At 37.4% G+C, this 23171-nt stretch overlaps 1 protein-coding gene across 2 annotated transcripts; it reads right to left on the reverse strand.

Moving 5' to 3' along the window:
* Positions 1-11025: 11025 nt before the first annotated feature.
* apbb1 (amyloid beta (A4) precursor protein-binding, family B, member 1 (Fe65)) lies at positions 11026-22021 on the reverse strand. 2 transcript variants are annotated; one of them, XM_041994754.1, is made up of 15 exons: positions 21875-22021; positions 18845-19500; positions 18163-18368; positions 18017-18076; positions 17277-17356; positions 17100-17166; positions 15990-16136; positions 15531-15658; positions 14807-14812; positions 14537-14651; positions 14356-14440; positions 14188-14268; positions 13972-14087; positions 13527-13703; positions 11026-13321 (listed from the first exon to the last, which is right to left on the reverse strand). In XM_041994754.1, the coding sequence occupies exons 2-15, from the start codon at positions 19476-19478 to the stop codon at positions 13166-13168; spliced, it is 2058 nt and encodes a 685-aa protein (XP_041850688.1). In that variant the 5' UTR covers positions 19479-19500; positions 21875-22021; the 3' UTR covers positions 11026-13165. The 2 variants fall into 2 exon arrangements, with proteins under 2 accessions (XP_041850688.1, XP_041850690.1); XM_041994756.1 differs by lacking the exon at positions 14807-14812.
* Between the last annotated feature and the right edge of the window lie 1150 nt (positions 22022-23171).

Below are 23171 nucleotides of genomic sequence, written 5' to 3' on the forward strand. Positions count from 1 at the left end.
CTGATTAACAGTCTACAACATGTTACAGTACTTTTTAAATGTTTTCGCCCACAGCCAGCAGCAGCTTTGCACGTTTCATTTTCAACGTCTCCTGCTCTGACTGCAGCTGTGAGCGCTAATGGACAGGGGAGGGTCCTTGAGAAGAGTAGACATATCATGCTTTCACGTGACTTTCCAAAAGTCTCCAATAACACCAGAAAAGTCTCTAAATTTATCACTAGTCACTTTAAAATTGAGTCACTAGGTGGGTCTGAAACTCTCTAAATATAGCACCAAAGTAGTGAAATTAACAATACTGAGGTACGCTAAGGTGTTCATGAATTTAATCAGTGTACTGGAAATCATGCACTGACAAACGTTCAGCGTTGGTTGAACACAAACTATCTATCTATCTATCTATCTATCTATCTATCTATCTATCTATCTATCTATCTATCTATCTATCTATCTATGTGGTTCTGTTGGTTTATTGGTCTGTGATAAACCAATGGAGCAATCGCAGCTAAATGTGAAGCGGTTAGGAAAAGAATCAGCACCTCCAAATCCAAGACCATGGTGCTCAGCTGGAAAAGGGTAGAGTGTTCTCTTCAAGTTGAGTATTACCCCACATGCAGGATTTCTTGGGGAATTGTTCACAAGTTTGGGAAAGATGGAACGGGAGATCAACAGGCAGACCGGTGTAACGTCTGCAGTGAAGCGGAATGTAACGGAACAAGACTGAGAATACAAGCGGCCGAAATAAGTTTCCTCCGCAGAGTGTTCCCTGCTTAGACAGCTGGATAAGCACCAATATGAATGGATGGATGGATGATTGGATGGATGGATGGATGGATGGATGGATGGATGGATGGATGGAAAGTAAACACCCAAACACTCTCCTTCACTGAGCTGAGAAGGGCCAACTTTTCTTTACATGAATTCTTTAGATCTTTCCTACTTTAATGGGTGGTCATCATTCTCATGAAGGAGTTTTGAAAGTCTACAACTTTTTGGAATATTCTTTACCAACGTTATCAAAAAACTGTTCTCTATTTGTAGACACCCCTTAGCTGTCAGTTATATTATGACTGACAAAATAAATCCTTATTCAAATACAGAGGATGCAGTCAGATGCAACGGGGAGAATAGTTATAATTCCATGACAAAATCAATATTCTTTCAATCTTTTAACCAAGTTGGTCAACAGATGAGGTATTCTTATGTGTTGAGCTGTTGTTTGGTCAGGATTAGACAAAATCACTGATGTAGGGAAAATATTTTAGCAGACCTCACCATTCATTTCAAAGAGACTGTGGTCATCCACATCTGAGAGACCAGACAGAGGTCTGTGGCATACTAGAACTACAGAAAAAGTTTGGATACCTTCCCTTTACAGATGTTAAACAGACACATCTTCTTCCCCTCTTCTAAAGGTTCTTGTGATTTTAAAAAATAATAAAAAAAAAGCTTAAGACCTACCTTTTTAGCTTTGCTTTTATCTAAATGTTTCTTTTTCTTTCTTTCTTTCTTTCTTTCTTTCTTTCTTTCTTTCTTTTTTTCTTTCTTTCTTTCTTATTTATTTTATCATCACTTTTATGGATTTATTTATTTTTATTGTATTGTTTTACCTAAATACATTGTTTTTATTAATTCATTTAACTATATTTTATACCCTTTGCTTTTATTTGATGTTATTCTTTAACATATTTAACTTCAGTGTTTTCCTCATGGGGATCCCTCGTACCGGGGGCTGTGTCTGCTCACTCTACAGGGTCGTTACCATGAGGGTCGCCCTTGTCTGTTTGGCTGGGGGCCTGCATTGCAGCCCTATGGCTGTGGTGTGTACTTCTGCTTGTCCTAATCTGGATGGTTTCCAGTGGCGGCGGCCTCTGTAGTCTTGTTGACCCCTGGTGTGAACAAATCCCCAAGATATAATTTCCTCACAGCATTGTCAACCCAAATGTTTACTTACTCAATAATATGCAGATGAAGAGACAGAAGAGTGTGTGTGTGTGTGTGTGTGTGTGTGTGTGTGTGTGTGTGTGTGTGTGTGTGTGTGTGTGTGTGTGTGTGTGTGTGTGTGTGTGTGTGTGTGTGTGTGTGTGTGTGTGGAGGGGGAATGGATGTGTGTGGATGAGTAAATGTGAGAGATTATGATAAGGTGGGTGTTTTTAAAATTGTTAGTTATGTGTTTTTATGTAAAGCACTGTGTGCTACTTTTTGTTTGAAAAGTGTTTATAAATGAGATGTGATTTGAAACCTTTTAACGTCATGCTACTGAAAAGTATGAATTGATTGAACAGAGTTGCAAATAATCAGATGTCATTGGTTTGAATTTTGAAACTAAGCGGGCAGGTTTTGCTTATCATTACCAGACTGAATTTTTGTTTAGTTTGGATAGATTTGCCTGGTTTTATGTTAGTTTTATTCAAAGAGCTGCTATTTAAGAGAGATAAATAGAAATGCAGAAGAAATCAGTAGAGGGTACGCTTTTTTAATAAAATATATTTATCATGTTTTTAGTTTTGGTTCATGTGGTTGAGCAAGGTGATACTGTTCATCACTTGCAACTGCCATTTTTTATTAGATTAGAATTTTTTTATTATGTTAATGAACAGCACAAAACGAGTCTAGGACGGTTAAGGGATTGTATGTGTATACAAATTAGTTTTCTGTCATTTTGTATTTTGTATGAATAGATTTTGAGTTTCAACAAATACGTAATGACTGCATTTAGTCCTAATTCTTGGCCTTTTTCTCAGAAAACTTCAGTTTAGAGGCTCTTTGCAGGTTTCATCCCATTAAATGCTGACTCGTCACCTTTAACTTTTCATCCTTTTCCTTGATTAATTCACAAAATGTTTAGAGCAGCCCTTGACACCATCATTAAGAGCGCTGATAAAAAATCTGAGTTTGAGTGGAAGATTAAGGCTGAACTGTCACTTGACAGAATAAATTTGTGACTTGCGACACCATATCTCATGTAAATGTGAAGTTAGGAGAGGGAAGGTGTCAACTTCAAGTACAGGGAGAAAAGAAACATGAAGAAACAGAGGAGACCTGTAGTTGACACATACATACATACATATTTGGCCTCTGAAATTTAAAAGGAAGTTTTTATTATTATTATTATTATGTTTAGAAACCTCAGAATGACTCATTTGCTTCTAGTTAATTTGTCAACATCTTCAAAATTAAATATGCTGCTTTGATTTTATAATTTGTAAGAAAAAAAAACCCCACACAAGGACAGAGGGAGGAAACAATCATGGCTCATTAGGGCTCACAATTTATAAAAGAGGAGGAAACTCGAGCCTTAAATCAACAGCTGTGATTAAGAACAGTGGGGTGCTCTTGTTGACAGTTAACCTGTTTGATAAATATTGTTGTATTAATCCTGCATGTTACTAACATTTTAAGCTAAATGAGCACAAGCCTCTGAACGTCACCAATGAAATGATAAAGGACAAAATCAGGATCACCTTGTTCTTTATGGTTCAGGTAATAACAGGAGACTGATCCTTTAGTAATGTATACATACTTGACCACTTCGACTATATGAGGCTCTTTCTGCTCTTTTTTAAAGCCCTACAGAGAGAACCAGCAAGGTGTGTGTCTGCGTTTATTTTGTTGTGAGCCACTTGAGAGTTACCAGTATGACCTGTAAACAGGTTTCTCTACATCCAGCAGTGTGGTGGTGTCGCTTGTCTGCAACAGAGTAAAGCCAAGCGTTGCCCGTGTCACGCTCCGATAGCTCAATTTAAATGGAAATTGGATGAACTACGTGGAAGTGATCCAGCCATCCAGAACAATTAACCTGTATTTCTGGCAGGCCTTGAAAGAGTCATTTGACTTTGAATGAGAATGGGGAGGACAAACTCTGTTTTCTAATACATCTGAAAACAAAATAGCTTACAGAAAAGTCTGTGTTCACAGCTTTTGTCACCAAATAATTTAATGCAGTTACATATTTTAATTTAAGATCACGTAACAAGACTGTGGAGCAAAAAAGCAGCAAGTCAACAAGCTCAGGTATGTTTGTTCTGTTCTATCACTGTAATATAAAACTAGGATTAGAAGCAAACAGTGCTTCTAATTTAGATTTTATTTATATTTTCCCAGTTGTCGAAAGATCTATTTTTCATCTTGTTAGATCAATTTGAGTCTGTCAGCACTAAACCTTTTCATTCCAACGGAAGATGCAAATGTTTTAAAGGCAGGTAATAAATATGCAATAGATCCTGCATTGAAAAAAGTCCAAGTAACTTCCTAAAGAAAAAAACTGCTTGTGCATATTCTTAAAACATGTGGATTTAATAGATCTGGAGACAAACACTTAAAAAAGTCAAGTTAAACTTACCTCAACATATACAACAAATTATCAAGAACACAGCTATGTATTAGAAGCAAAGCACTGAAATAGTGTAAAAGTATTTAAAGATCTAAAAGGTTCAAATTGAAAAGCTAAAGTTAATTGTTTCCCAACATTAGTGTTGATAAGACCTTTCAGAATGATCAGAAAGTTGTTTTAAAGGGTTAGTTTGCATCATTTAAACATTTCTTTTTAATAATAGCAATAATTTAGCTCAATTTTACTGCCATGGCAGCAGATAAGTTATAACTAAGAGGCTAATATAAGAATAAAGGTCTGTCAGCGTTGATAAGAAAAACATTTTTGTGATCTGGGTGAAATGGCCTTTTAACTGTACAATAAGGAGAAAGTAAAGCTGCTGCTAGAGGAAAGAAAAAGATACACACTTAAAAGTAGCACTATGTAACTTTCTGACCTAAAAAATATGTTTTTGGCTCATTTTGAACTACATCTGCAATTTTGGATTCCAGCCTGGAGCATCACATTACAGCTGAGTTTCCATGTCACACACCAGCAACTGGATATCAACTGTTGTGAACATGCACCATGGCTGATTCAGTAAAGAAAACCTAGAGGACATCATCAGAGGAAGAGAGGAAAAGAAAGAGAAAAAGGGGCAGAGCAAGAGATAAGACGAGTCAACATAGGAGTGATTCTCATTCGCTGGAGAGAGTTTAAAGAACAAATAGGATGCCAGATGAATGCCTAATTAGCTGCTGATAGAGAAAATCTGCCAAAGTTACATATTGCCTCATTAAGGGAAGAAAATTCTTTAAATTGTTGAAGGATTTGATTGTTTGCACAAAAGATGGTTAACTAAAAGAAAAAAACTGAAAAGTTCTGCTTGATTGGTTAACATCATCCTATACTATGACTCTAAAAGTATTTTAAATAGACTTTGTGGTTTCAAAGATGTGGTTGTTTCATTATGTTTAGGCAATTTTCAAGCAGACACGTAAAAAGTACAGGCCCAGGGCAAAAAGAAAAAAAATCTTAAGGAAAGACAATTGTTTAAGGATTTGATTGTTTCGCACAAAAGTTAGCGAAAATAAACAAAAGAAAAAAGAAAAAGCAAAAGAAAAAACATCTGCTTCCTTTTCAATACATTGATTCACTGTGGCACAGGAGTGCCGCAAGACACAAAACCGTTAGAAAACAACAGTTATTATTACAAAAAAAACGACACAATGACAGAAAACACATTTCAAAATTAACAAAGATAATATAAAAATTGTACCTTTTTTATATATATCTTATAAAATAAGACCCCCAACCCCCCCCCCCCCCCCCCCGCCCCCCCGTCATATTGAGAGGAGAGAAATAGAGGAAAACTAAAGGGGAGGTAAGAAGAATGGTGAAAGCAGCTAAAATCATGGCACTCTGTATGCAGGGGACTGAAGCGTGCTGGACTTTTGAGTCAGTCAGGTAATGGGTGAAATTGTGTCTGCTGCACAGCTTATAAATCGCAGTGCTGGCAGTATTTATCTATGTCTCAGACAATCCTGCTGGGAGATGAGAGCGCTGAAATGAGAATCAACAGCCTGCTTCTCCTCCCCTCAGCTCCCGTCAGGTCATTTCACCCCCACTACCCTCCTATTGAAAGCATCGCGTGAGGAGAGACTGATAAATATAAAGCAAGTCGAGAGCCCTCTGCCTCTGCCCTCTGCATTTGGCAACAGTTCCTGAGGTCATTTTAATGTATTTCATCCAAACCTTGAAGGGGACCTGACAAAACTTCTTGAAAACTTGAAAAGATGTGCTCTTTTTCACCACATCCTGATCACCTCTGTTAGAGAAATGGCCATCTGCGCTAAACCGCCAACACATTTTCACCTAAGCTTACTTTGCATATTTTATCTCCCAAATCAGAGGTTTTTACACTCGACTGATAGCAGGTCTGCTCTGCAATAAAAGACAGGACAGGAGCTATTTCTAGTCTCCCATCCAAGACAATTGCCCTTTTGGCTTTGTCTCCGACGGTCACACCTTGTTTCCACATCTCCGAAGGATAGAATAGAAGGGACAGACATAAGGATGAGGAAAAGGGTGGATGGAGAAAAGAGGACAGGAACACAGGGAGGTAACAATAACATGCAATTTCAGGCTTCATTGTAATTCCTCTCTCATCTCGGTCCCCAGTGACAAGCAGCGAGCCAGCCAGGATTCTAATCATTCCTGTTGTCAGACTGGTACCTCAAGTGAGATTGAGTTGATTGCTTGAACAAATTTGCAAAGTAACAATGCAATTTGTGGCAGGATGCCTTGGGATGGCTTTAGACATCAGATTGGTGGAGACTCACAAGAGAGCAAGCTGGAAAGCAGGTACATTAATCCCACTGTTTATAATTACAATAAACTGTTTATATCTGTGTGGAGAATTTAAGTGAGCAAAAAGGTTGAGTTATTTTCTTAATAACCCGAGGACTCTATGACCAGGTGTCATATTTTGGATGTTATATATTTCATGTTAGTCATGCTGTTAACAAATATAGATACAAAACAAATGAAAATAAAAAATAAATGTTTCCATTTGCAATCAAAACCCACTTTATGGCATTTCCTACTGCTGTAAGGGTCATCCGAACCACATTAAGCTGTAACGATACTTGTAGTCCTTTACGCACTTCATGATCAAGGTAGCATTGTTGCACCTTCATTGTGGCCTAACATGCAGTTAAAGGTGCAAATGTTTCTATCTACATCTCTTCCCACCCATGCAGAAAAGGATTTTAAATGATTTTAAATTTAACAAATGATGACAAACTTGCAGACAGTTTAAAAAACAAAGAAAAAGCTAACAGCATATAACCCCAGGAGGTTATGGGGATTGGTGGAAACTTAGTTTGAACATCTTTGGCAGATGACAACAGATTTCATGAACATTTTTCAGATTTGGGTTGTTTTAGGTATCAAACAATTTGACTTCTTGTGGTTCTCGTCTGAGTAACTTACAATTCAGCTCATCATCAGGACTTCTGTCTGCTGCAGGAGAGATGCTTGTAAACACATGGATACTCTACATCAGAAAAAAATCAGGTTTAGATACTCTATGTTGGAACTTAAAATGATTATGAAATTTATTGTTTTACTTTCTGAAAACACGGGAGCATTTAGAACAGGCTCTATAACAACCATCGTAACACGCTCATCACTTTGCATAATGAGACATGTCGTTTTCTACCATCTCCAATCACTGAACATCACAGCTCAACAAACCCCAATCATCTCATAGTATTAATATGAATGTGCTGCTGTCCATCATCTCATGTTTAATGATTAAAGCTTCCACTGACAAGGAAGTGCAGGTAATATGAAGACCCTTTACTTCCAGGGTGACAGTTGTTATTCTTCATAGTGATTACTCTATTATTAAATATAACATATTAATAGAAATGAACATGATGCTGGATGAGGCGCCACAGAAATAAAAATTTGTGCAACATTAAAAGGCGCCTGAGATTTTATTTCTTTCAGTATAATTCTAATGCACAGATTCTACTCCCAATAAACATTAAACTATTACAGGCATAAATATATAACTTTAATAGTTAAAGAGCTGCACTGCGTTGTGTTAATTTGAAATGAATAAGTCTTAAAATGTGAGATGTGTTTTGGAGTACACATATTAGTTTAGGTTATGGTCTGAGGCTGATGTTGTCATGCATCACATGCTGCTTCAGAGCCAGCAAAGGCTGTGGTTTCTGTTAGATTGGTGTGTACTGAACTGTAACTGAGCAACCACTGAGCTGTTGGAATCGCCAGAGGACCACTGGCGTAACGATTATCCAGACATCGGTGGACTGCTGCTTGCTCCCACTGGCAAAGCAATCACTGTTTTGAATTACTGGACATTTTGAGATCCAACTGATTAATCCCAAAATGAATGGCTCAGAGCATTAACAGAGACTGTACCACTGTGTGTCTTGCATCTGTGTCATGTGTCTCATCGTGTATTACTGCAGAATTTGAAGGTAGGAACAAGAATTATTTTGTTCCAGTCGCCCCTAAAGATGTAGCATAAACATGTTATCCTCTGGTTTGTTTTTTCTTTGTAGTTGATCCAACTCTGTGCCTGCACACATCGCCTGTGGCCATGTTTGATTTGTTGTGGCCCTGACCAAAGCCTGGTACTCATCAGTGTCATTGCTGAATATCAAGAAGCCCAGAACTCCACAGAGCTCAGGAGTGGGTAACAAAAAAAAATAAAAAGGCATTAAAATCTCGGTGGGTAAGCACTGTTAAAAGAAAAAAATAAATAAAATAAGGCTGCATAGATATGAGAATCTCCGTACAAAGAGGTGCTTTTGAGCAATATGAATCAGTTGGAAAGTCTGTGGCCTGCAGGGATTTCCATCAGCTCTCTCAGAACTCGATACCAGGTTGAAGAGGAAGCTTGCACCAGCTCCTTTTATCTTGCTTCAGATTAGTGATTAGATTGAAGAGCCCAGCAGAGGAGGCACAACTCCTCTCCTCCACACCAAAGAGGAAAAGCAATGTTCCACAAGACTACACATTCATTACTCAAAATAAATCTCCATTAAACAAATGCCATATGCATAATTAGGATATAAGAATAATTATAATTGTGATTACTTTCTCCAAGGGCAGACTGATGTAAATTGTGATTGACACTGAGCAAATATGGGAGTGCATAAATCTGGCTTCAGAGATACATGCACACACACAGCAGGGTAATAACATGCAGCAAAAAATACCAAGAAGACAAAAGGATTTGGGACATGGATGTCTGTAAATATGCTACCGTTGCACATTCATAATCCAGGTATATTCAAGGATTTCCACAGCTACTATGTTTTGCATTAGGAATAACCCAACAACCAAAGTACAGCTGCAGGTTTTGCTTAGTTTCACACACTAATGAGGCAGACACAATTCCCCTATATCTACCCCTGTGTTTGCCTTTTCTTCCTGATACAAGCAAGGGAGACACACACATCAGCTACATTTCTGGAGCTTCTGTTTCTGTAGCTTCATTGAAAGAAAACATTTATGCAGAACACACACACACACGCAAAATAAAAAAAAAGTAAATAAATAAAATAAATAAATAAATAAAACATTTTCAAGCACTCCTGCCAATAATATGTAGCAGGGAAAGCAAAATGTTGGAAATATCCCTGGTTTGTGCACACCTTTCCCCCCAGTATGACACACTTCAACAGCCCCGACCTGCTCAGAATCTGTAAATTGCACATGTTAAGATAAGAGTGTGCAATCATGCTTGCTCTCTAAGGTTATACTTTGCCACAACAGCTTTTTGATATATGCTAACCTGAGCATGTCAACATGCTACTCACATGAACACCCTACTGTTCAGCAGGCAAAATGCTGTTATTACACACAACACAGTTTATTATAACTTAACCAATCAAATATGTTGAAGTCAAAGATATCTTTCCAAAAGCTGTGACATCATTATCTAAAATATAATTATTAACATCATGGTGATGATTCAGAAACATTTAAACTCTTCAAATTAGGATTACTGTGAATGTGTTAAGGGATTAGATTGGTTAGATTGACAATTAGGAAGTCATAGAATCAGCAGAACTAAAAGCTTGAATAGAAAGTAACTGGATTTAGGATTATCGTGACCTGCATGACTGGGAAGCTGCACCAACATAATGCCTGTAAAACAAAACAGAACATGATGGATATCAGTTCAGGCATCTAATCAAAAACAGGCACAAGAGAGAGAAAGAGAGAGAGAAAAAAAAACACTAATATTGCATTTAACTGGCGAAACATAGAAAAAGAAATGTGCAGATGATGTGTGGATGAAACAGAAACAAAGGACACAGACCAGAGAGTTACTTTCAGACCTTGGAAGATGCAAATAGTTTTAAATGTCTGCAAAAATTGATTAAATGTTTCAAGTGATCAGTTCAGAGCAACAGGAGACTCGGTGTAAATGGGGGGTTTTAACCTGTCTAGAGGTAAAATTCCTCACATATGAAGTCCAAGCAGTGTCCTGTGGAGTAACCTAAACCATATCTGACTTGTTTCATAGTTTTAGTTCTAAGAAACTTTGATCTATACAAACAGGAGCCAATTGGTCACCCATCGCCAGCGTACTAATCTGCCTCTTCAAACAGAAATGACTGCAGCCACAGCCTTGATCCGTCCCACAGCTCCAGCATCCCGCTGACAGAGCCGCACAGGTATTCATGTGGAGGTGTGGAGCCTATTATTACTAGTCTACTTCTGCTGTGGCTACCACTTGATGTGCACGTTTCATCTCCAAATCCATCTCTTAGGGAAACAATAACCGGCCCCACCCATCCCTTTTTTAACTCTCCAGGTGGGGGCAGCAGTGCTGATATGAGCGGAGCAGGTGACTCTGGGAGGGGGGAAGGTGGGCGTTTTACATCCTTTGTGAATGCACTGCGCCAAAGCTTATGGTGAAACAAGCTTTGTTATATATTAAAAAGGGCCAGACAGCTTGTGTGGAGCTTTTTTACATTTTAATGAAAAATGTACGTATGACAGATAAAACCACTGATAGGAAATGAAAAAAAAATCCAGTGCTCCCACAACCAGAAACCAAAGAAGACCTTTTCAGGCTACAAGGTCCAGACCTGCCCTTTGGAAACCAATCTCTGCAGAGCCACACAGCCATATTAACTAATATCAAAAGACCACAAGATGAAGACTTATGATATGTTCACATTTATTGTGCAGTGACTTTTATATACATACATTTTATACACCTAATTTACATGAAGGGAAATAAATTAATCTGCTAATGTTCTTTAACTCAACCGGCTTTAGTGTTGCCACTGAATGAACACAGCAATTGTTGTAGGAGGAAAAGCACAATAATTCCAAGTGACACATAAGTGACAAGGCAGTAATATGAGTCAATGCAGTTTCATTTTCTTTAGTGTTATATCCTACACCTACAGAAGCAGTTGGTAAGAGTTTTGGAGTCACGACTTTAAATTTTTAAGAAATCTGGATCGTCACAGATCCATTTTCCACATTGTCCTAAACTTCTCTGAATGTTATCTTTTGGCACTCCTGTTCAGAGATTTTTTGTAAACAGAAATGATCTCAAATACTTATTTTTCAACAGACTAAAAGCTACTGCTTTAATGCTGATAATATTGTTATTTTATGCCTTTGTCTTAGGCCAGAGATGTCAACTGTTATGCTCCAAAATGTTGAGAGAAAAAAGAAAATCGACATATTTTTTATATTCTTTTCACTTATTTGAATAATTACCTTTATTTAAAACAAATGTGATCAAATTTCCAAAACGTCTTACAAACTGCATCTATTATATTTGAAATGACCATTACTATTGTGCTACATACAGTATTGATCACTGACAACAGACACAAAGATAAAATACAACTTGGCTATTAGTGTATTCTTTATAAAAACTAAATCTAACGAGTTAATGTGAAAATCATCTCATTTGTGTACATTGTAGTGTGTGGAAACAATAAAAAATACGTTAACTGGAGAGGCCGGGGCCCACACAAGTCAAAATGTGGACAAGGAAAAAGGAATTTAAAATATAATCCACTGGAAAAATCATTTCTAGGTTTCTCATTTACACAAACGGTAAATACAGACACTGACCTGCTCTCATCTTTTGAGTCTGAAAGAGGTGACAGGAAGTCTAACTTTCTACTTCTAGCTTATGATAAACACCAACTAGAGAGACATGCCTAGGTAACACAAAAACAACACACCAGCTCTAGCCTCCTCCTTTCATACAGAAACACAAAGAGTTTACAGGATACATTGATGGCTCTTAAGCGCTAAACTGCTGCAGGCAGCAAAAACTCTAAGCTATCAAAACATGCAGCTTGTGGTGAGTTTCTACAGTACTGTTCAGGAGTTGTTGGTGGTAAACGTCTGCCAGAAAACCCAGAGTATTTTTATTACTGTCATTTCTGTCATAATATGATTTTTTTAAACATGGCTCTGTTGTTCCATTAGCCTCACACCCAATCTATTCAGACTCGCTCCGTAAAGTGAAATAATCACATGGTAAATCATCTCATCACCACATCATACTGAAACGTCTGGTTATTGCACACTAGCACTGAACTTGCAAATGTTCATGCAGAATGAATGAGAACACACTACACTCAAACCAGTGTTTGCTCAAAATGTGATAGATGACCATACAGCTCTTTGGAAGACTAAATTACATTGTTTGGGATAATCAGGAACAGAAAATTGCACACGCCTACAGTGCTTGCATTACAACCCAAGGTGGTAGAGAGAGGTGCGGTGTGCTTGAAAGAAAAAAAAAAATCTGTGAAACTTTACACTGACGTATGACTGGATTAAATATGTTCCTATAGCAGACAACAGAAAAGGAGGAGTGTTAGAGATGATAATTGCACTGATGATGATAAGCTGATGAGAGCATTTCTATGAGGGAACCCATCAACCTCTCTTTTAAACAAACTCTTGTGTCGGCATGTAAAACTTATTACATCCATGTCCAACATTCATCGCATTGTTTCTGTTAAAACACAAAATTTAAAACAGACTCACAGAAACAAGGCAAGAAAACATTTGATGGAAGGGTTCTTCTGTTCAGAGATGAGCTGGAAATTCTTGTACAACATAAAAAAACAAAAAACAAAGATGAAATACTTTCATCTTTTCTGACACATATTTCCCCCACAAACTATTCAAAACATCAGATTAGTGACTAGACAAGAAAAACAGTGGTAAGGCTAAACTGTGGCAGGATAATGAGCACGAGTGAGAAGGGGCTGCTGTGATGGACCTAGTGTTTAATGGACTGTGGATCATCCTCGCTCCATCTCATGGGGATTGAGAACCTGACCTGTAGCTCTTAAAGCTGCCCAGCAGACTCTGCACCCCCTTCTTGACCCGTCGAGCCACAGAGTCAGTAGGAGGAGTGGGCAGGCAGGAGGCCAGACTGGGTGGACGTGCATCCAAACATTTCTGGTAGCGGAGCTGGAAAAATTAACAACACACAGACACCCCACATAAATGATTTCACAGGCAGCAGACTAAACGCTGGCTCCTGAAAGTAAACTAATTCAGTGTCAAACTAGTTTTTGACTCTTAGGATGGATGTAACTTGTAACAGAATGTCATCATAAAGTAGGATTATTTATCTGTTAGTCCATCATCACATGCATTTGCTTTTATAACTCACCATGCAGGCAGCCTGCACAGCTTCACTCAGACTGGCAGCGTTGGGCTCACACCAAAACATGTGACAGCTGAAGTCTCGAGGACCCTCCGCCATGATGAAAGCGAAGGTGTGGACATCCTTCCCCACACCCATGAAAGACAGGAAACGGACCCTACACTCTGACAGTACCTCCTCCTCCTAGAGGTAGAAGTATTAACAGAAGTAATAATAAAAAAAAAAAAAAGTTGAGCTGTAATAAACACATTACTAAAATGTCTCAATGATTAAATTCAGAAGCAACATGTGCATCTAAAGAAGTAAAAACTGACTGAAAATTATAAAAATTAAGTTAACTAGACTTTTAACTAAAACTGAGGACATGAAGAAAATGTTACATATAAATACCATCCTTAAACGTTTTAATATCATAAATAATGCTGTCATGTGGAGTTTGTTTTTCTCTTACCTGTCTTGAAAGTATGGTGAGGGTGGCTGGTGCAACATTTACAGAGACAGGAGTCCAGTCATTTTTGTCTTTGCCATTTATTGCCGCTTCTAATGCTTCATTGATTATTTCCATTCCTGTCAGACACACACAAAATATGATTCATTGCATTAACAACAGAGTTAATATAAAATACTGTCATTATAATGATGTCTGAAAAATCGAGACATTTCTTACCAACTGGTCTAGACACAGACTCACAACCAAGGTAATAAACATGGAAGCGTTGGAAGAGTTCATTTTTTGGAGCAGGAAACTCTGTAAAGAAAGTAGGACACATTACGGCATCTGGTTTTAGACTCGCAATAGGACGATATTTAAAATGTCTAAAGATACACTTCTTACCTTCAACTGGGATGACCAAAGGTTTACTTGGGTCAGAGTTGAGTCGGCTCACCCCTGGTTTGGTTGCCTTTCTTTCCATCATTATCTGAAATAAAATACCACGAAGGCAGTATGTGAATTTCAAGGAAGGGAGCCATTAAGAATTCATTATGAGGCCAAATTAATTTCAATGAGGACTGACCTTTGAGCACATCTCATGTAAGCTAGTAGCAATATTCTTGGCAGGAGAGTCACAACGGAAAACATGACACTTCAGAACTTGGGTCAGGTTGTCTCGAGCCACATAAGCAAAATCCCTGCAGGTGAAAATCAAATGGAAAAGGTCACATTCACTTATTTAAGTTGTTTACACAGCTTAAATGTGTGGTTTTAAATAAATATGTTTATGTGCATGTAACACACACAGATACACTCACAAGCACAGTGGCAAACAGCACAAACACAATTTTACCTTTCCCTGTATATGATGAAAAATGCAGCATGAAAGAAAGAACAGCACAGTTAGAACAATCTATGTCTGCAGTGCTACTAATAATCCAGCAGAGGGCAGCAGTAGCATTTCAAACAACAACAGACCACTTGCTGTAGCAAATTTTATACATTTTAAATCCACCAGTAAATTCTGACTAACAGCCCAATGGCAACATATTAAAAAAAACAGGAAACAAAACTGACCTGAGAAGTCAAGTAGGTTACCAAAAAACATCCAAAGTTAGCATTTACACCATCATAAGTAATAACTCAGTTAAGATACATGTAAATAAAAGATATTTAATTTACAATTTAGATCAACTCACTAAAAAAAAAGTTTCAATTTAAATTATATTAAAAAAAACAAACATTGCATATCAAACGTCAAATGTAAATTATGCGAGATTATGGCAAAGCTAATTTCCATCTTCAGTCCCTTGACAGGCCAACACAACATTAAGCACCTTACACAAATTGAGTAAAAACAATGTGATTTTTTTCCTCATTAAATTAAAGATGTCACAAACAGAAAAAAATTAAATAAAGAAAATTATAAATAAAATCATGCATTAAATATTAGAGGCCAATGAATAATTAGAGAGCCTCCGGTTCTCACTTTGTTCCAAGCTACTGTAGGAAGGTGAATGAATAAATCACATGTAGTTCTGGCACCTTACTTTTGACCTGGCGTTATGGATACTGACCTGCCGTTGTCTCTGCCAACACCCCAAACACGGATGCTGCCAATTGGCTGAGCGTGGAGCAGAGTCTGACCCAGCGGGTCAATTAGCTTCATGGTGTCATCCTCCAGGACCATTAGCATGTCTTTGCCCTGTCGGGACACATACACAAACTTAGTAAATGCAAGGTTATCATAAACGCACTTCACCTAATGGAGGTAATTCTTGCTGATATTATGTGGTGGTTCACTATTTAAAGAACTTAAATTTTAAATGCCAATGTGAATCAGGAAAACCTATTTAAGAAGTGAAACCTTTCCACTGGCTGAGGAAACCATTAACTCTTTCAGATTAATGGTGGTTTGTATTAACCACCAGTTACAACCACATTGGTGGACCAGATAGTCCAATGCATCAATGTTTAACAGGTTAATACAGTGACTGTCACAAAAGGGTCTGCACAAGTCGATAAAACCCCCTCACCTCTCCCCAGATACCAACAGTGTCATGAAGGTTGTGTTTGTGATATGACAGCTGCCTGATGCAGTTGTTGACAGCAACACTACTCTTGCCAGGTGCCATATCCTCCTCAGACATCTCTACCCAGCCAAGAGAACGCACAGCAAAACACTGAAAGTACAAATGTGCAGCATATTAGCAAAAGTTAGAAACTTTCACAGAACAGTTTAGCTACTTCTTTTCCTCCTTTTGACAACACCATGCTTGTATATATTGAAAAGAAAAACTAAAAAAAAATGCCCTGCTTATTTTTCATTTACACAACCACAAAACATCAAGTGAAAACACTAGGCTACATGTCCAGACAAGCTGCAGAAAGTATTACTTACATCTCATAAAAACAGATCTTTATGCTTTATTTTAAAGCCAGATTAGAAAGTAAAAGGAAGAAACACATTATGGAGAAATTTCCATCTTCATTTAAACCAATTCAGACCTGCAATTGCAGTATTTGTCACATTTAATTGGAGATCTTGAAGCCTTTTTCAGACGTAGGATTTTATGTATTTCAAACATTAGTAACTTTCATAATTTATGTTCTACGTGGCTTCCTTCAGACACACGGGTCAGGGATGGAGAAACCAAAGTGAACTTTTTCCCATCTTCCCATCTGCTGGTGTGTGCAGAAAGGAAAAAGTGCAATACAACCACAAATAAGACCAAAATGCAGTAGAGAATATTTAGCATGATTTTTCTGTTGTTTTATTTGCTGGGTACTGTGAGATAGAAGGTTTAGGCATTGCATCAAGTAATAGTTTGTAAAACTGTGGACCAGTCAAGTCAAATCTATTTAATGACGCGATCTGTAAAACTCCTCAGCAAACCGGACCACAAGCCAAACCAAGATCTACAGCAACAATACTTTTGTGTACTTGTGAATGTGATGTTGTAAATGTGGTCTAAATGTTAGAAGGCTAAGCAAGATTGATGTTGTGACTAAAAGAAAAATGACCAGGATGATCACATAAACATGAAGCTGACACATCCAGCTGCTGTTTTGACTACTAAAAATAAGTGCTTGTGAAATAGGGGCCTAAATATTTATACAATATTAGAGAAATCCAACATATTTACCTTAGTTTCTAAATCTGTGCACAGTGGAGCAAGCTTCTCTTCTTCCTCAGACTGGGAGCAATTGTAACTACAGAGCCAAAAGAGAAAGTTAAAAAGTGTCATGGGAAAATAAAAAGAATAACAACAGGTGACAATGTACTAAATACTGGCTTATTAGAAAGATTTAACGTTACATACTTCAGGTTGATAGATGCATAGCGCAGAGTTGCTCCTTCAAACTCCTTCAGACTTTGATCAGACGCAACCTCTCCTTCCTCCTGAACACAAATAAGAGTTAAACACGGCAAATCTGCACTTGTTGCCTTGACTATTCACACGAAGTAAACTCAACACACCGAAAGTAAAGTTTTAGGATGTGTTCAAGTTTGAGAGGTTTAGTTTAAAGATAATCCTGGTGTTATTAGTCAGTTGGTTCAAATTGTTCAATTAAGTTCCAACACTGTCGTGTGAACACTGGTAAGTACCAAACAGGCAGCCCAAGACAGTTTTTAAAGGCCATGTTTGCTTCCACATTAATTGTGGTGCAGTTTGACTGAAATAACACAAACCAAAGACATGCAAACAAACACTAATTTTTTTATTTCAAACTTGCCTCATTATCTGATTATAGCAGCTTTCTTGTATACTACAATCAAGTGCAAGTGATGGTTTCACCATTTCCATGAAGCATAGCATTGAGTGTGCAACACAGGGCCTCCTTTTGCTAATTGGACTATAAATTGCAAAAAATGTTGATGGACTTATCTTAACTTATCTATATGGCCAGATAAAGATTTCACGTCCTAATGTACTACACCCAAGAATTGAAAGTGGGTGTACTTTCTCTTTCACGTGATTGTATGCAGCCCTGGTAGACATGTTAACACATTTTGTTGACTACTAAATGGATTTCTAATCTAAATCTTAGCTTGATTTACCTTCCAAAGTTCCCCCTCACCAGCACCTTCATCTGTGCTAGAAAGCTGAGCCCAGGATTCCTGAAAAATGTGGAAATATCTGTTTTTAGCTATAAACTCATATTTCAGTGTCTGCTTCAAATAAAGATGTCAATGTTAGACCTCACCTCAGGTTCCTCACAGGGTGTAGTCTCCAAAGACATAGTGGAGGACATCATTGAGTCACCAACTTTACCCAGGGGTGAAGGAGGCTCCCACTGGGTGGTGCCTGTGGGAATATGCCAGTAGTATGTGCCTGATGTGTCTCGCACCCTCATCCATCCTGAAGGCAGGTCTGTGTCTGTCTCAAAAGCACTGGAGTCCCAGAAAGACTCTAAAAGGCAGAGGGAAACCATGATGGCGAATAAAAGCTCTACCCTGACCACCAACAGTACAAAAATAATGTTCTGTAAAAAGGGAGTATACTGACACTGAAATATTATTTTAAGGTATAGTTCCTGCCAATCAAATGTGAAGATACCGAGAGTTCACCACCGACTGCAGAACAATAAATACTTCTTCCATCCTTAGTTGTCTTTTATTAAACTACTGATAACCACAGATATCTTTAGCTGGTTCTACTTTGTATTTTATTTTAAGCCACTTTTAAATAAAAAAGCTATGAAAAACAGTGACATTGTTCAAACTTAAGGCATTACTTCAATTGTTTTAAAATCTTTAAAAACGTTTCTTTCTCTACATGAGCTTTCTTAAATTGCTGTCCCTTTAAGATACAGTATCCAATTCACTCCTGTTGAAACAAATAAGGACTGTGAGGCTTAAAATTTAAATCCATGTCCTTCTATTTACCTCTGTTACCATTAGGAGAGCTGTCAGCTGTGTTGTCCTGACACAGCACAGGCCAGCTGGACTCTTCATCACTTGGTGTCCCATTCATGTTGGAGAAGAGGAGGCAAGCATTTCTCCCCACAACAGCGCCTTCTCTTTGAGACTCTACATTACTCTGCTCGGCCACTTTTTCTCCTCTGGTGCCACTTGATGTCTCCTCATCTGATTTACTTTCCTTCTCCTTGTCATCCTCTTCCCTCTCTTTATCTTTCTCCTCTGTTGACTCCAGAGTGTCAATCAGTAGTGGCTCATTAAGGATGTTCTTTGACTCCTCTTGACTGAGGCCAGGGGTCATTGCTATTTTGGGAGACTTGGTCTGCTCCTCATTTCCCTGCTGTTCTTCCTGAGTGATGTTCTGGCAAGGAAAGTCTTCCTTGTTTCCATTCTGGTTGATATTGCAGTTATGGTCCTGTTCCTGATGGTTTTCTGCTACTTTCCGCAGCTGGTTCTGGCCTTCTTTGACCCATTTGGCATTGTTGCCTGTGGACTCCTGGTCGCACCAGTGGCTACCATCATTCAGCTTGTTTTGTAGCTCCTCATCTTGTTTTTGTTTATTCACAACATATGTCATATCTTCATCATCATGACCCCCCATGGTACCTTTCCATGCAACTAATCTGATGGAGACAGAGATAGAAATGTATTTTTATAAACAGCATGCTAACAAATAGCCTGAATATTAAAACAAAAAAGTGCACAGTGTACATAGTTATTAGCCATGAAAACAAGTAGATTCATCATTTCTACACACATTTCAAACTCCAAACAATTGTAACCTGTTATGTAAATACTATTTAAGAGAGACACATTTGTTTGGCAGGGGAGCAGCATAAAGTTCACCTCAGGAAAAAAAGAAGTTCTGAAGTATTGACAGTCAATTATTTTGACATGGATAATATTTGGCCAGATCTTGGCCCCAAAAAAGATGTTAATAAAACCAACTCTCTATTGATCTAGATCAAAGAAGAATCACTTACACTAAAGTGAGATTCTGGTGAACAACCTGACCCAAAGCTAAGGAGAACAATAATAAAAAAGGAGCTTTAATATGCTTGCGATGTTGATGTAGGAAAGCAAGTCAATGAAATTATTGTTCCTCTTGTTTTTCCTGCAGTTCAATGTTTAAATAGACACAGTGTTTGTGAATCTTGCCCTAAGCTCCACATAGAGAAGCAATACTAAAATACTGAGTTGCAGGAAACACACTAGAGGGACAATTTGAGCAGTGTTGGAACAGATGTTTACAGAGAGACAGTGGTGGTTTTTCTTTGGCTTTCAGAAAAGCAAACCGATTATTTAAAGAGGAACCAGCTTAAAACTGGCAGCAGGACCAGTATCTGGTTCAGGTTGGCTGAGAAAGAATGCTTTATAGGGCTTTTCCATTACACGGATAACAACAGCCTTACTGACCTCTACATAGCTGTTTGGTTTTCAATTTTGAGTAGCATGAAGCAGCTGAGGATTTCTTTTTGTTTTATTTTGTTTAGAATGATCTTCGCTCAAGTGAGCTAAGCTAATACAATATGATGTTATAGAAACACTGCAGACAACTTATCAAAGCATCCTGCCCTGTGCTATAACAACATTTCTGCAGGTGCACAGAAGACCTTAAGTTATTTGAAAAAACATGTGCAAAAAAGCTAGCAGAAACTTATTACCATACAACATAGAAAACCTATTCAGCCACAAATATGGAGGGCATCATTTACAAATGAACACAATATTTAAAGGGCACTTGGTGAGAACAACAAGAAAAAGGGTTTCGTGTGTATGTTTGTGGGGTCAAACTGTGGAAAAGGCAGAGGGAGGAACACAGGCAATGCCCCCATAGCCACATATTTAAATTAACATATAAAGATATGGTACTAGAACAGCACAGAAATGGTATGGAATGAAGAGGTATTATATAGACCAAGTAGTATTTTCATTATTGTTATTATTATTATTACTACTGCATAACTCCTCTGATGTAATGACCTATTGTAAACATATAGATTATATAAACATAATAACGATAATAATAGTATGATTACTATAATAGTATCACTATTATTATTACCATTATTGTTGTTGGTACAATTATTATTACTGTATAACTCCATGGCAAAAATGTACTCTTTAAGAAAATACAGATTACTGATTATTATTATGATTACTATTGTTTTATTATAAGATTATATAAAGCCTAATAGCTAATGATGAATGTGATTATGGAATAATGATTTTTTTTTTTTTTTTTTTTTTTTTTTTTTTTTTTTTTTTTTTTTTTTTTTAAGTTACTGGCATAGGATTAGATAAGCTTGTACTTTCACCCACTCTTTTGGAACTTTTGTGTTTTCTTTTTTGGTTTTCTTTTTATGTCTATTTTTTTATTTTATATTTGGTCATTATATTCAAACAAACTTTTTAATCAATAAATAAATAAAAGATTTCATTTTGCTAATTATGCCCTCAATGTTTAGCAGGATCTGGATCAATGGTTTAATAATTCTTGAGTACGGCCATTGTGCATTGTATTATGTAATGAAGCTGCTGGTCAAATATATTAACAAGTGTCACTGCTCCTTGATTGAAGTCTGCTTCTTATTTATATATGTCGATTAGCTATGCGTATACTTTCTTACACTGTTGGAATTGTTCGACGAATAAGAAACGTACTTCAGCAGCTTCACCTTCCATTGCCAACACGACCTTTTTCGTTTTAGATAATCGACACCAATGCAGAGTGAATTGAAGGCTCAGTGCATACTTCTCGATTAATCCAACTAACCTTAACTAAAACTGAGTTCTCAATCAGTCTATATTCCCAATTACAGTTATACAAATCAGATGCCATCCCTGCAGCTGGAAATAGCGGGTATCATCCGCCATCATCAGCGTCTTCTCTGCTAGGCTAATGTTAGCTTAAGCTAGCTAGCGTTTCCAAACAGGAGATTTAAAGCGATTCAGTAAGGCGAATTTATCAAGTCAGTGTAAAGAATATCCACTTACCAACTCCACCAAACCCCCAGCTGTCGAAGTATGTTGAACTGTCCGAGCTAACTACATATTTCCATAAGTCGTGAGGACTCGCTCGGTTTCTGGGTGGTGTTGTCAGTCAGTGGGCTCGGCCAGTGATGGAGGATGAACCTGCGTCACGGTTTAACGTCACGGCAAAAGCCCACTGCTGCCTCTCAGGACCAGAGATGGAGGGGAGCCTCATAAATCAGCACCGACTTTTTCTCTACTTTTGGACATACTCCGGTGCTGAATAGTTTAAAATCTATAAAGACTAAAATGACCATGAAAACGGCATTGATTGAATGTTCATGTAAAGTGACTTAGCCCCAGGTGTCAAGACAAATGTAGAAAAATTAGTAAAGTAGTTCAAAATATAATGAATAATAATACTCTATGGTCTTTAGATCTCATGCTGTATTCGAAATATAATTTAAGTGAGTAAATAATTTTCACAAATATGTACAGCAGTTGAGGGAACATTATTTTACTCTAAATGTTTGTGGTAAAAATAAGTTTAACGTGGGATGAAGAGATTAGATGCACATTATCACCTTGATAGGATCCGTTATCAATATTAAATTTAATAATAGTGAATTAACTTCATTCAACACTTTCCTGCTCTGACCACTCAAAGCACTTTACAATATAGACCACAGTTCTCCAGAGCTCATACATTCATAGATCACTTTTTATACCATAGATTGAGCATATATCCCCTCCAAACACACACTGGATCAAGAGCAAGGTGGCATTCAGAACATCACCCAAAAGCAGCAGTGTGGATTGTGGATGATTGAACCAAAGATAATTCTGATTAATAGACAACTACTCTAATTATTAAGCATCAGCCACCTTTCAAATTATGTTTAACAGTGACACATTTATGGTAGTAGCAGCAGATGCCTGATCAAATTCAGTGAATGGTTATTTATAAAGTGAGAAATAATTACTTTATCAGTAACTTTAATTAAAGCACTAACAGTTATTGCTGTAGTTTAGCATAAAGTAGCAACAGTGTAATTTAATTAATAAATTATAAAAACACATCAACTATGGTTTAACCTAAATTTAATATACTTAGATAAATAAAAAAAATAAAAAAAGCCCCCCCATTAAAAAAAAAAACATTTTAATTGCATCACACAGAAAGTTTGATTGCAATAAGAGTAAATTTACTTCTCAGATCTTTTTAATGTATAGACTTCACATTAAAAAGAAGTTTTCGTGAAACCTTTAAGGTGCAAAGATACACTGATCATCTAATGAGTGCTGAACCACCTGTAAGGTA

Source organism: Melanotaenia boesemani, chromosome 9 (genome assembly GCF_017639745.1).
Source record: "Melanotaenia boesemani isolate fMelBoe1 chromosome 9, fMelBoe1.pri, whole genome shotgun sequence".
NCBI lineage: Eukaryota > Metazoa > Chordata > Actinopteri > Atheriniformes > Melanotaeniidae > Melanotaenia > Melanotaenia boesemani.